The sequence below is a fragment of the Azolla caroliniana genome, unplaced genomic scaffold (genome assembly GCF_043228905.1).
Source record: "Azolla caroliniana isolate FFs.n. ecotype wild unplaced genomic scaffold, voAzoCaro1.0.p SCAF_15, whole genome shotgun sequence".
Lineage (NCBI taxonomy): Eukaryota > Viridiplantae > Streptophyta > Polypodiopsida > Salviniales > Salviniaceae > Azolla > Azolla caroliniana.
Window position 1 is genome coordinate 16,535,399 of NW_028230450.1, and position 12,793 is coordinate 16,548,191.

Below are 12,793 nucleotides of genomic sequence, written 5' to 3' on the forward strand. Positions count from 1 at the left end.
GTTAAGACAAACGCCCGAGGTGCCTTTTAAGTACCTGAGTATCCATTTCACCGATGTCCAGTGTTCTCGTCCTGGATTACTCATATATCGGCTTATTATTCCCACAACAAATGCTATGTCTGGTCTCCTGCAGACCATAGCGTACATTAAACTGTCAACGCCTGAGGCATATGGTACTTTCCTTATCTCAGCCTTTTCTTTCTCCCCTCTCGAGCATTGTTTTCCATTTAACTTGCAGTTAGTCGGCAACACCGAGTTGACTGGCTTTGCTTCCGACATGTTGAATCTTTCTAGGGATCTTCGTCACGTATTTTTCTTGTGACACCCATAGCACTTTCTTAGTTCTATCCCCAACTATGTGCATCCCTAAGATCTGCTTTGCTGTTCCAAGATCTTTCATAGCAAACGATTTGCCTAGAGCTTTCTTCAAGCTTTTGATCTTCCTTGTATCTTGACCGACTATCAACATATGTCATCTACATAAACCAAGAGAATCAAGAAATCACCTTCTTCATACCTTTTGACAAACACACAGTGATCAACTTGTGTTTTCGGGAACCGATGTTCTACCATGAAGGATTCGAACTTCTTGTACCATTGGCATGGAGCTTGTTTCAATCCATACAAGCTTGTCTTCAGTCGACACACCAGGTTCTCTTTTCCTTTCTCTACAAAGCCTTCGTGCTGCAATTTGTAGATCCCTTCCTCTAGCTCCTTGTGCAAGAATGTTGTCTTTGTCGAAATTCCGTGCTCGGCCACAACCGAGGAACTGGATCGATTCACAGAAAACGGGAAATACAACAATGCACGAAAACAATAGAGAGAAGGGTACACTGGATGTTTTACGTGGAAAACCCTAAATGGGAAAAACCACGGGAGTGCAAGACTCCAACTATCACTATACGCGGGAATGTACAATGGCGAGCTGCAAGGCGACGACCTTGAGCTCACTGTCCTCGCCACAGGCGGCGGTATTACACAGAGGCGTCGACCTCTTCCTTCCTCTTTCTCTCTCACTCTCTCTCGGCTGCTCTCACTTCGCTCCCTCTTAGTGGAAAACAGAAAAATGAGCAACAACATAAACTGTTTGCCCTAAGTCATATTTATACACATATGACTTTCGGGCTATTTACAAATATAGCCTCAAGGGCTCTTGGCAAACATATTCACAAATATGTCCCCGCATCCGGATCTCCCTCCGGGTACATTCGTCATCCGGCTCCGTAACCGGGGTCTTCAGCATCCGGCTCCGTAGCCGGGGTATTCATCATCCGGCTCCGTAGCCGGGGTCTTCATCATCCGGCACCGTAGCCGGGGTCTTCATCATCCGGCTCCGTAGCCGGGGTCTTCATCATCCGGCACCGTAACCGCAACCGGGCTTGCCGTCATTCATCTCCGGACATCCCATCCGGAGGGACCGAAATCCCAACAAACTCCCCCTTCACTTCGGCATGGGATGTCTCTCCAATCCGACCCTCTTCCGGCACGCTTCCAGCTTGTCGGGTGTGAGCACTTTGGTCAGCATATCTGACCCGTTCTCTTCCGTGTGGATCTTCGTCAGCATGAACTCCTGGTCTTCTATCCTTTCCCGGATCCAGTGATATCTTCGCTGGATGTGCTTCGTCCGGGAGTGATAGGCCGCGTTCTTCGCAAGGTGGATGGCACTCTGACTGTCGCAGTAGAGTCGGTACTCCTCTTGCCGGATACCGAGCTCTCTAATGAAGTCCTTCATCCATATTATTTCCTTGCCGGCTTCAACAGCCGCCATGTACTCCGCCTCCGTGGTTGACAACGCAACCGTCTTCTGCAGCCTCGACTGCCACGAAACAGCTCCCCCTGCATACGTCATCACATACCCTGATGTGGACCGGCTGGTATCTTCATCAGCCGACATATCCGAATCGGTAAAGCCGTCGAGTTCGGGCTTACCGGAGCCGAATCGGAGGCACACGTTTGTCGTGCCCTTCAGGTATCGGAGTATCCACTTGACCGCGTTCCAGTGGTCTTTGCCGGGATTGCTCATGTACCGGCTCACCACTCCGACTGCGTATCCTATGTCCGGTCTTGTACACACCATTGCGTACATCAAGCTTCCGACGGCAGAGGCATATGGTACTTTCATCATGTCCTCCTTCTCAGCCTTTGTCTTGGGGCTCTGCTTGCTGGACAACTTGCAGTTTGCCGGGAGGGTTGACCCGACCGGTCTTGCTTCCGACATGTTGAACCGGTGAAGCACCTTTGTCACGTACTTCTCCTGTGACAGCCACAACTGCTTCTTCTTCCGGTCCCGGATGATGTGCATCCCTAGTATTTGCCTCGCCGGACCCAGGTCCTTCATTGAGAAGGTTCGGTGAAGAGCCTTCTTCAGCATCCGTATCTTGACCTGGTCCCGTCCGACGATCAACATGTCGTCCACGTATAGGAGGAGTATTAGAAAGTCTCCTCCTTCGAACTTCTTCACAAACACGCAGTGATCGGACTGCGTTTTGTGGTACCCTTCGTCGGTCATGAAGGAGTCGAACTTCCGGTACCATTGCCGGGGAGCCTGCTTCAGTCCGTAAAGGCTCTTCTTCAACCGGCATACCAGGTGCTCCTTCCCTTTCTTCTCGAATCCTTCCGGTTGCTGCATGTAGATCTCTTCTTCGAGGTCACCGTGAAGGAATGCCGTCTTCACGTCCATCTGTTCTACCTCGAGGTCCATGCTTGCCGCTATGCTCAGCACCGTCCGGATGGAGGTCATCTTCACTACCGGGGCAAATATCTCGTCGAAGTCGACGCCCTTCTTCTGCTGAAACCCCTTCACCACGATCCTGGCTTTGTATCTCGGGGGGTTTCCGGCATCTCCCGGTTTCAGCTTGAACACCCACTTGTTTCGAAGTGCCCGCTTTCCTTTCGGCAACTCCACAAGTTCGTATGTGTGGTTCTCATGCAGGGAATCCATCTCGTCCTGCATGGCACTCAACCACCTGCGGCTCTGGGTGTCATGCTTTGCTTCTTCAAAGCTCTCCGGCTCCCCCTCGTCGGTTAGCAGCACGTGCTCTGGTTCCGGAAATCTCCGGGGGGCCCTTCTCTCTCTTAGAGGATATCTCCGTTCCGGGGCTTCGGTAACCGGTTCTTCCGATTCTTCTTCATCCGAATCCATTTCGGGATCGGGGCCGGTTCCGGTATCATTTTCATCTTCTTCGGCCGGTTCTGTTTCTTCACCGTCTTCGGCCGGATCCTCGAGAGCTAACCGGTCCCTTGCCGGTCGGGACTGCTCCTCGTAGAGTTGATCCTCACCGGTCGACTTGGAGCTCTTCATCTTCTTCTCCGACTCCCAGTCGGCGAGTGTCTTGTTCTCCATGAAGATGATATCTCGACTCCTGAATATCTTCTTGTCGACCGGGTCCCATACTCGGTAGCCGAACTCGTCGTCGCCGTAACCGAGGAATATGCATGGCCGGGTCTTTGGATCTAGCTTTCCTCTCCGGTCCTTTGCCACATGCACGTATGCGAGACACCCGAACACCTTCAGATGCCGGTAGGACACTTCCTTACCGGTCCACACTTTCTGCGGCGTGTCTCCGTCCAAAGGTACTGAGGGTGATCTATTTATCACATACGTCGCCGTCGACATTGCCTCAGCCCAAAACCCCTTGGGTAATTTCGCATGCGCCAGCATACTCCGGACCCTCTCCATTATGGTCCGGTTCATCCTCTCGGCCAGCCCGTTCAGTTCCGGCGTCTTCGGCACAGTAAACTCGAGCCGGATCCCCTTCGAGCGACAGTACTCCTGGAACTGCCCCCGGTATTCCCCTCCGTTATCCGCTCGTATCGCTTTCAGCTTCTTGCCGGATTCTCTTTCCACTCTCGCGTGGAGTTCTTTGAAGACGGACAACACTTGGTCCTTTGTCTTCATCGGTGCCGTCCACAGTCTTCGGCTATGATCATCTATGAATGTTACGAAGTACTGGGCTCCGCCATGTGACTTCGTTTCTACCTGACACACATCGGTGTGCACCAACTCCAATGGTGCGCTACGTCTCGTCGGTGGCCTTGAGTGGAAGGAGGTTCGGTTCTGCTTACCGGCCAGGCAATCGGTGCACTTTTCCAGGTGCACATGCTTCACTGGGATAAGGTTGTCTTCTGCAAGCCTCTTCATCCCCTTCTCACTCATGTGGCACAGTCTTTTGTGCCACAGCTCACCGGCAGTGTCGGCTGCCACATTCAGCTCTTCCGGACATAGCCGGGAGTTCATCAGGTACAGTGTGTTGACCTTCCGGGCCCGAGCCACTATCAGGCTCCCCTTGTTGAACTTCATGACACCGTTCCGGATGCTACCCGTGTAGCCTTCATCATCTAGCCTCCCGGCCGAGATCAGGTTCAATCGGACCTCCGGAACGTGTCACACATCCTTCAGCAGCATCTTGCATCCGGTTGATGTCATCAGCCACACGTCTCCTATGCCGGCAATCCGGCATGTGCCTTCATTTCCCATCCGGACACAGCCATGCTCACCGGCTGTGTAGGATGAGAAGTATTTCTTCTCCGGGGTCAGGTGGAACGACGCTCCGGAATCGACCACCCAGGTCATCTCTACACCGGCAAGGTTCAGCTCCCTCTCTTCGGTAATGAGCATTATCTCTTCTTCACTTGCCGCGAGTGCCGTCGTTCCTTTCCGGTCCTGCCCTCGCCGATCCGGACCTCTCCGGTCCGTGGCTCCCCGGTATGCACCGTTTCTCTCCGGTGACTTCTTCGAATCGGTGTCGTCGGCTCCGTTGTCCTTTCGGTAATGCTGACAATTCTTCCGGAAGTGCCCCGGCTTCCCACAGTGGAAGCATGTGGGCCTTCCTCTTGACTGCGACCGGGTCCCCGACTTCTCCCGTCTTTGCGGACTCCGGTTCCATTGTCTTCCCCGATCCGATTCGGTAAGCAGCGCCTTCGAGTCGGAGGCCGGTTCTTTATCTCTCCGACGCGCTTCTTCGTTCAAAATGCTTGTCTTTACCGTTTGTAGAGACAAGTTATCTTCGGTGCAGGAGGTGCTGAGAGTCACCACCAAGTTCTCCCAGCTTTCCGGCAATGTACACATCAGAATGATGGCTTGCATTGCATCCTCCAACGGGAACTTGATCGCCGCAAGCTGGTTCACGAATCCCATGAACGTGCTTACGTGTTCCACCATACTCTCGCCGTCCCGATACTTGAGGTTCACTATCTTTCTCATCAGGGAGGTTCGGTTCAACGCATTCTTCCTCTCGTAGAGGCCCGACAGCTTCCTCCACATCTCATATGCGTTGGTGTCGTTCGCCACGTGTTGTAGAACGCTCACGTCGACGTATTGCCGAATGGTTGCAACGGCTTTCCAGTTCAGAAGCCTCCACTCCGTCTCAAGTACCCCCTTGGGTATTTCCGACCTGTCGATCGGTTCATACAGGTCCCGAACAATGAGCAGATCCTCCATCTTTATCTTCCAGTCGGCGTAGTTCTGCGCATTCAGCACCATCATCCCCGGCTGCCCGCTGCTGCCGCCTTCCATTTTCTGTGTTACCGTCGCTCTGATACCACTTTGTCGAAATTCCGTGCTCGGCCACAACCGAGGAACTGGATCGATTCACAGAAAACGGGAAATACAACAATGCACGAAAACAATAGAGAGAAGGGTACACTGGATGTTTTACGTGGAAAACCCTAAATGGGAAAAACCACGGGAGTGCAAGACTCCAACTATCACTATACGCGGGAATGTACAATGGCGAGCTGCAAGGCGACGACCTTGAGCTCACTGTCCTCGCCACAGGCGGCGGTATTACACAGAGGCGTCGACCTCTTCCTTCCTCTTTCTCTCTCACTCTCTCTCGGCTGCTCTCACTTCGCTCCCTCTTAGTGGAAAACAGAAAAATGAGCAACAACATAAACTGTTTGCCCTAAGTCATATTTATACACATATGACTTTCGGGCTATTTACAAATATAGCCTCAAGGGCTCTTGGCAAACATATTCACAAATATGTCCCCGCATCCGGATCTCCCTCCGGGTACATTCGTCATCCGGCTCCGTAACCGGGGTCTTCAGCATCCGGCTCCGTAGCCGGGGTATTCATCATCCGGCTCCGTAGCCGGGGTCTTCATCATCCGGCACCGTAGCCGGGGTCTTCATCATCCGGCTCCGTAGCCGGGGTCTTCATCATCCGGCACCGTAACCGCAACCGGGCTTGCCGTCATTCATCTCCGGACATCCCATCCGGAGGGACCGAAATCCCAACAGTCTTGACATCCAACTATTCAATCTCCAAATCCATGTTGGCATCTATGCTCAAAATAGTTCTAATGGATGTCATCTTCACAACTGGAACGAATATTTCGTCAAAGTCAACGCCATTTTTATGTTTGAAACCCTTCATCACAATGTGGTCTTTATACCTAGGCGCACTATCGACTTCTCCAGTATTCACCTTGTAGCCCCATTTGTTCCTGAGTGCTCTCTTACCTTTCAGTAATTCTACCAGGTCATAGGTGTAGTTTTCGTGCAAGGAGTCCATCTCATCTTGCATCGCGCTTAGCCATTTCTCTTTGTGCTCGTCGGCAATGGCTTCATCATAGCACTCTAGCTCACCTTCATCCACTCTGGCTCACCTTCATCAGTTAAGAGGATGTATTGACTCGCATATGTTGTCGGTGCTCTCCTTTCTCTGAGTGGGTATCTCCTTCCACACATTGTTGGCCCTTGTCCAGATGTCTCTACCAACTCTTCTCTCGGTTCAGGTTCATTCGTGTCGATCGGTTGTCGGATGTCCACTGACTCCAATTCATATTCATCGATCGACTTTAACAGATCTGCCGACTCAAACTCATAGTCGGTCGGTCTCTCCGAGTCGACTGACTCGGATTTAGTTGTGCTGATTGGCTGTCTCCAAACAACCGACTGTGTCGGTTCACTTGGCCTCAAGTCAATAGTAGTGGAGGTTGACTGGTTAGTCGATTCCAACTTCTGTTGCTTCCAATCCTCTATGGTCTTATCTTCCAAGAAGACTATGTCCCGACTCCTCACTACCTTCTTGTCGACTAGGTCCCATAGCCTATAGCCGAACTCATCTTCCAAGTATACCATGAATATGCATGGTTTCGACTTACTATCGAGTTTCACCTTGTGATCCTTAGCCACATGCATATATACTAGACATCCGAACACCCTCAAAATTTGGTAGGAGACATGCTTTCCTGTCCACACCCTTTGTGGGACATCACCTTTCAATCGTACTGAGGGAGACCTATTGATCAGATAAATTGTTGTATACATCACCTCAGCCCAATACGATTTTGGCAGTTTAAGATGAGAGAACATACTTCTTACTCTCTCCATGATTGTTCTATTCATCCTCTCTGCAAGCCCATTCAACTCAGGGGTCTTTGGCACTACGATTCGAATACCCTGGGCCTTGTAGTATTCCTCAAACTACCTTTTCTATTCACCACCATTGTCAATTTGGGCAGCCTTCAAGTTCCGACCCGACTCTTGTTTAGTTCTTGCCTGGAACTCCTTAAACATTGACGGTACTTGATCCTTCGACTTCAGTACGAAGGCCCATGTCTTCTGACTATAGTCGTCAATAAACGTTACAAAGTATTGTCCACCCCAATTGGACGGAGCATCTACGTAGCACACATTTGTGTGCACTAGTTCCAGTGGAGCTTCTCTTCTCCTTGGTGGTCGTGTGTAGAATGCTGCTCTATTCTGATTTCCGACTAAGCAGTCGACGCACTTCTCTAGGTGCACTCCCTTTACTTCTGGTAGAAGCTTCTTGTTGGCCAACAGATGCAATCCCTTCTCACTTAGGTGGCCTAGCCTCTTATGCCATAACTCTCCACTCAAGTCGGCTTCCACATTTACTTCCGACTTGCACAGTCGGGAATGCATCATATACAATGTCCCCTCTTTCTGTGTTCGGGCCACTATGAGGTTTCCTCAACAGAATTTCCACTTGCCATTACGAAAGCTACCACTATAGCCTTCGTCATCCATCTTTCCAATCAATATCAGGTTCAGTGTGATATCGAGGACATGTCGAACATCCTTCAAAGTCAGCCAACACCCTGTCGACGTCGTCAAATAGACACTTCCGATTCCGGCTACCTTGCACTCTCCATTATCAGCCATCTTTACATGGCCATGATCCCCAGCTATGTAAGTCGAGAAATACTCTCTCGACGGAGTTATATGGAAAGATGTACCGGAGTCGATCACCCAAGTGCATTCTTCGCTTGCAAGATTTGCACTTGCCTGTTCACAAATGAACTGGAGCTCTTCATGGCTCGTAGCAATGGCTGAAGTGTTCTTTTCTTCCAGAATCTTCCTGGGTTCAATATTGTTACCGACACTCTTTTCCTTCTTGAGGTGTCGGCAGTCCTTCTGGAAATGTCCAGGCTTTCCACAATAAAAGCACACGAGCTTTCCTCTAGACTTTGACCTGGCTTGAGACTTTTCTCTCCTTGTTTGTGGGCTTCTTTGTCGGTTCCTTCCTCTGCTAGTATGTTGAGTCAAATTTGACTCCAACTGGACTAGGACACCCTTGTCCTTCCTTCTCGCTTCCTCATTCAAGATGCTTGTCTTCATTGCTTGTAAAGACAAGTTCTCTTCTTGACAAGAGGTGCTAAGAGTAACCACCAGGTTCTCCCAGCTACCCGGCAGTGTGCACATTAGTGTATCAACCTCACAGGGCTCTTGGCATCTGCTGTTACGAACACAGCTATGGCACCGCTCTCTCTCTCTCTCTCTCTCTCTCTCTCTCTCTTCTCCTTTTGCGCTCCGCAATGCCGCTCTCTATCGCTATCTACAACACCATCTTTTTGTTCCTCTTCATACATTGTTTGCCCTAGGTGTATTTATACTAATACACAGTATTGGCTATTTACAAATGTAGCCCCTACTACACATCACTACTATTATTATTTATAATAATAAGTAGCCATCAACTGACTCCAGTGTCAACTGTCTAGTCGGTCCGACTAGTCGGCCTAGTCATCGACCATCCGGTCGGCCCGACTAGTCAGTCGTGTCTTCGACCTGGATCTCCTTTCTGTCGACTCTCGAAATCGACTCTTCAACCATCGGTACTCGGCCCGAACAGTCGGCTCCTCCCACTGGAGGGACATATTCCTAACAAATTCAACAACTTGGGGAGGGCCACCACATTACCTACATGGACTTTGAACGACCTATGTTTTCTCAATTAACACTATGTAGGCTCATCAATTGGGTTGAGTCCTTCACAAGAAGATAAGGGTGGTAGTAAGTTCAACTAATAGTCAGCAAGGGATTAAGCGATCACATACCTAACAAAGTGATGATGTTTTTTCAAGCCATTGACTTGAGGGATGACCAAGGATTTTAGGCATTTTGTGGGAGGGGCACAACCAAAAGTACGCTTGTGCAAACTTGGGAAATGGTGAAATTAGTTGTCAACAACTACAAAAACAAAAGACAATGGTAGCATATCAAGATAGACTAGAGAACAAAAGCAAAATTTGTTTCCTGGGAATATAAATGATAGCATATTCAAAATCCCTAGAAGTCCAAGTGAATAAGACAAATGAACTCCCCAACATTCAAGAGTCAAGGGAAAAAATTATCTCTCAACCTTCTAGCTATGTCAAACAAAAGAAACATCTACAACCCGAGCATACCATCGATGTTGCATTTGGAATGGCAACACTAAGAATGGCCTCCAACGAATGTAGAGCAACCAAAAACCTACCACTCTAAATTTAGGGTTTAGGGTTTAGGGTAGAGGCACGATTTTAACCACATTGCTTAAGGATAAAACATACACCCTAACCGCATTGCAATCATCAATATTAAGCCATCGGACTTTATATATATTTGTTTTTAGTTAGAAGTACTTTGAGAGTATGGCAATGCCATAAGATGTCACATGTGGTTTAGCTACACTTCTATGAATTCATTCACCTCCGGGATATGCATGAACATTACCTTCTATCAATTCATTCATTTCCTAAATCTATGAACATTCACTTCATATCCCATACACTTAATTCATTCGATTGTAACAAAGATGTTCTCAATCTGAAAATGTTTTACGTGAATGCAAGGAGATGTTGTCCTATCGTGTTCTCTGATGTCGTATTGTCGTGTTCTCTAGTTTATTGTTAGGATCATGACAAGCCAAAACCGGTTATGCTCACGAATATGTGTTAGGATCATGACAAGCCAAAACGAGACACATATATTTTACGTGGAAAACCTGAATCAAGAAAAACCACATGGAGTCCACTAACTCCAAATAGATCACTATAAGAGAGGAGGTACAATAAGAACTCGAAGGCAACGGCCCTGAGATCTTCGTCCTTTTGACGATTACAAAGTTACTCTCTCTCTCTCTCTCTCTCTCTCTCTCTCTCTCTCTCTCTCCAAAGTTACAAAGGCAACTACCTTTTGTGTCCAATGTCACGATACAACTAATAATGATCGACTACATCAACTAAAGTTTTTGCCCTAGTTGTATTTATACATATACAACTTTCTGGCTATTTACAGATTTAGCCCACATGGGGCACATTTAGACTATTTGCAAATATAGTCTCCCAAATCAATGGTATAATCGATTCTCGATTATCAATTTTTCGACCTCAGCCGAGCTTGTACTTCAATTCGGCTCATCCCATCCAGAGGGACCTGGTTTTCCCAACATTTATAACTATTCGTTTGAATCCCATTAGGATAGTCACACAAACACATTTATCAACTTCTTGATTAATAATAGGATATGTTAATTAGTTTTGAGTAGATGAATAAGTCCATAGGTCAAGTTAAAGCTTTTGTGAGTGAGGCACACAAAACGCTAACAAGAATGCAAAGAAAACCACCAAGCTCTTCATTCCCAAGCAAATTCTGCAGAATTTGGTAATGTGGATAAGGTATTTTTCACTGGGCAAATAGCTTGAGAGCTTAGAAGCTTCAACTAACAATAAATAAGCAATCTGTTCAAAGGTATCAATCAATCAAGCTAGTTGAACAGATTACATTCAGAGATTCTATATAATGTAAGGAATCTACTCAAAGGTATTAATCAAGCTAGTTGAACAGATTCCATTGTTAGATCCTGTATAATGTAAGTAATTGAATCAAAGGTATTAATCATGCTAGTTGAACAGATTACATTCATAGATCCTGTATAATGTAAGCAATCTATTCAAATGTATCGACCAATCAAGCTAAGTTGAACAGATTACATTCATAGATCCTGTATAATATAAGCAATCTATTCAAAGGTATCAATCAATCAAGCTAAGTTGAACAGATTACATTCATAGATCCTGTACAATATAAGCAATCTATTCAAAGGTATCAATCAATCAAGCTAAGTTGAACAGATTACATTCATAGATCCTGAATAATGTAAGCAATCTATTCAGAGGTATCAATCATGCCAGTTGAACAGATTACATTCATAGATCCTGTATAATGTAAGGGTAAGTGTGTATGTATGTATGTATGTATGTCATCTAAAATCTTCACAGAGTCACATGTATTTTAATGTCCATGGGAAAGAAAGTATACAAGAAATATGCCACATTCTGCTTATTTCACCAATCTGTGCTTGTGTTTAGTATACAGGAGCAGTCCACAATGCAGAGCAGGAAGCTATGGTATATTTTCAGATAGATATTTGACATAAATGCAGAGAGCAAGCTATGGAACAGCTGAGTCTCGATGTATTCTCATCACATGCGTGTCCACTCATATCTACCCGGCAGGGGCCTTTCCTTCTTCGGATCGAAATTGTACCTGCAAACAGAATGATCAAATAATGAAAGCAAGGCAGAAGAATCGATCTCTGTGTAAGCCAACAAGGCAGTGCAATATACCTGTCAATGAATCGTCTTCGGTACCATTGCTCTGCACCTTGAAAGAATGCATCAATGTCAGTAGAAGATGGTGCTTTGATTGCAGGATCAATAGGCCGAGCCCTGTGAGGACTAGAATGTCTTGATCTTGATGTGGATCCTGGAGCATCATCGCCATAGATACAGCTATCTCTGCTGTTTTCCGTTCTTTGCCTGCTCCCCCTCCACCTACACGCACAGGTATAATCAGAGCTGAGAATTAAGCTAACAGTGACAACAAATTTAATGCCGAATTGGCTGAATTTGAAGGAATCCTATCACAAACTTGTCCATGCTCGAAACTCCGCCATCATCATTGATTGTTTGGCTTTCCCCACAAAATTCTTGCTACATGTATAAATAATCAGAATTCATCACCATCAGTCCATGATCAGCAGACGCAGAGAAAGAAGAAAGGTTTAAGAAATCCCTCACCTCGGGATTGATTCCTGCACTATCTAGACCATGATTGGAAAGCGCCATCTCTGTGTCTGCTTGGTCAAGAATGGCTGCTTGTTTCCGGTTTCTTGTCATAATACATTCTCTACTAGGTAAAGGAACTGAATTGGCCATGGTAGAGACTCTCAGGCTCCTCCTTCGCAATGAAGGCTCTTTTGCAGAGATATGGATAGGTTTCTTCTGTGTGTGACATCGAATCTGAGGCGGTAATTTCTGTTTCTCAAAAATACAATACGTTGATACGCAATCATGCGCTGAATTGTGAACAATTCTGCTGCGGAGCCGCATATAGGAGGCACCGCTCCTCGGGTGATTGGCAAAGGTGTGCGGAGTAGAATCGAGGCCATGATTAGGGTTTTTGGAGCTCAGTTCCGTCTGTAGGGCTCTAGCTCTGGCTCGGGTTCGAGCCCCCAGCGATCCGTCTGCAATAGTATAGCTGCAAACACTGTCTCCTC

The 12,793-nt window shown here is 47.3% G+C and overlaps 1 protein-coding gene across 1 annotated transcript; it reads right to left on the bottom strand.

Annotated features, from left to right (window-relative positions):
- Positions 1-11,413: 11,413 nt before the first annotated feature.
- On the bottom strand, positions 11,414-12,452 carry LOC147854836 (uncharacterized). Its single transcript, XM_087330991.1, has 3 exons — positions 12,258-12,452; positions 11,862-12,154; positions 11,414-11,781 (listed from the first exon to the last, which is right to left on the bottom strand). Exons 1-3 carry the CDS (start codon positions 12,450-12,452, stop codon positions 11,718-11,720), a joined length of 552 nt encoding a protein of 183 aa, XP_087187117.1. The 3' UTR covers positions 11,414-11,717.
- Between the last annotated feature and the right edge of the window lie 341 nt (positions 12,453-12,793).

What these genes read in the sequence shown, in the direction of transcription:
- LOC147854836 (XM_087330991.1), bottom strand. Translation starts at nt 12,452, where the DNA reads ATGGCCAATTCAGTTCCTTTACCTAGTAGAGAATGTATTATGACAAGA. An exon ending in CTGCTGATCATGGACTGATG is followed by an intron (nt 12,155 to 12,257) that starts GTGATGAATTCT and finishes AGTTTGTGATAG; the next exon opens with GATTCCTTCAAATTCAGCCA. An exon ending in CGAAGACGATTCATTGACAG is followed by an intron (nt 11,782 to 11,861) that starts GTATATTGCACT and finishes TTCTGTTTGCAG; the next exon opens with GTACAATTTCGATCCGAAGA.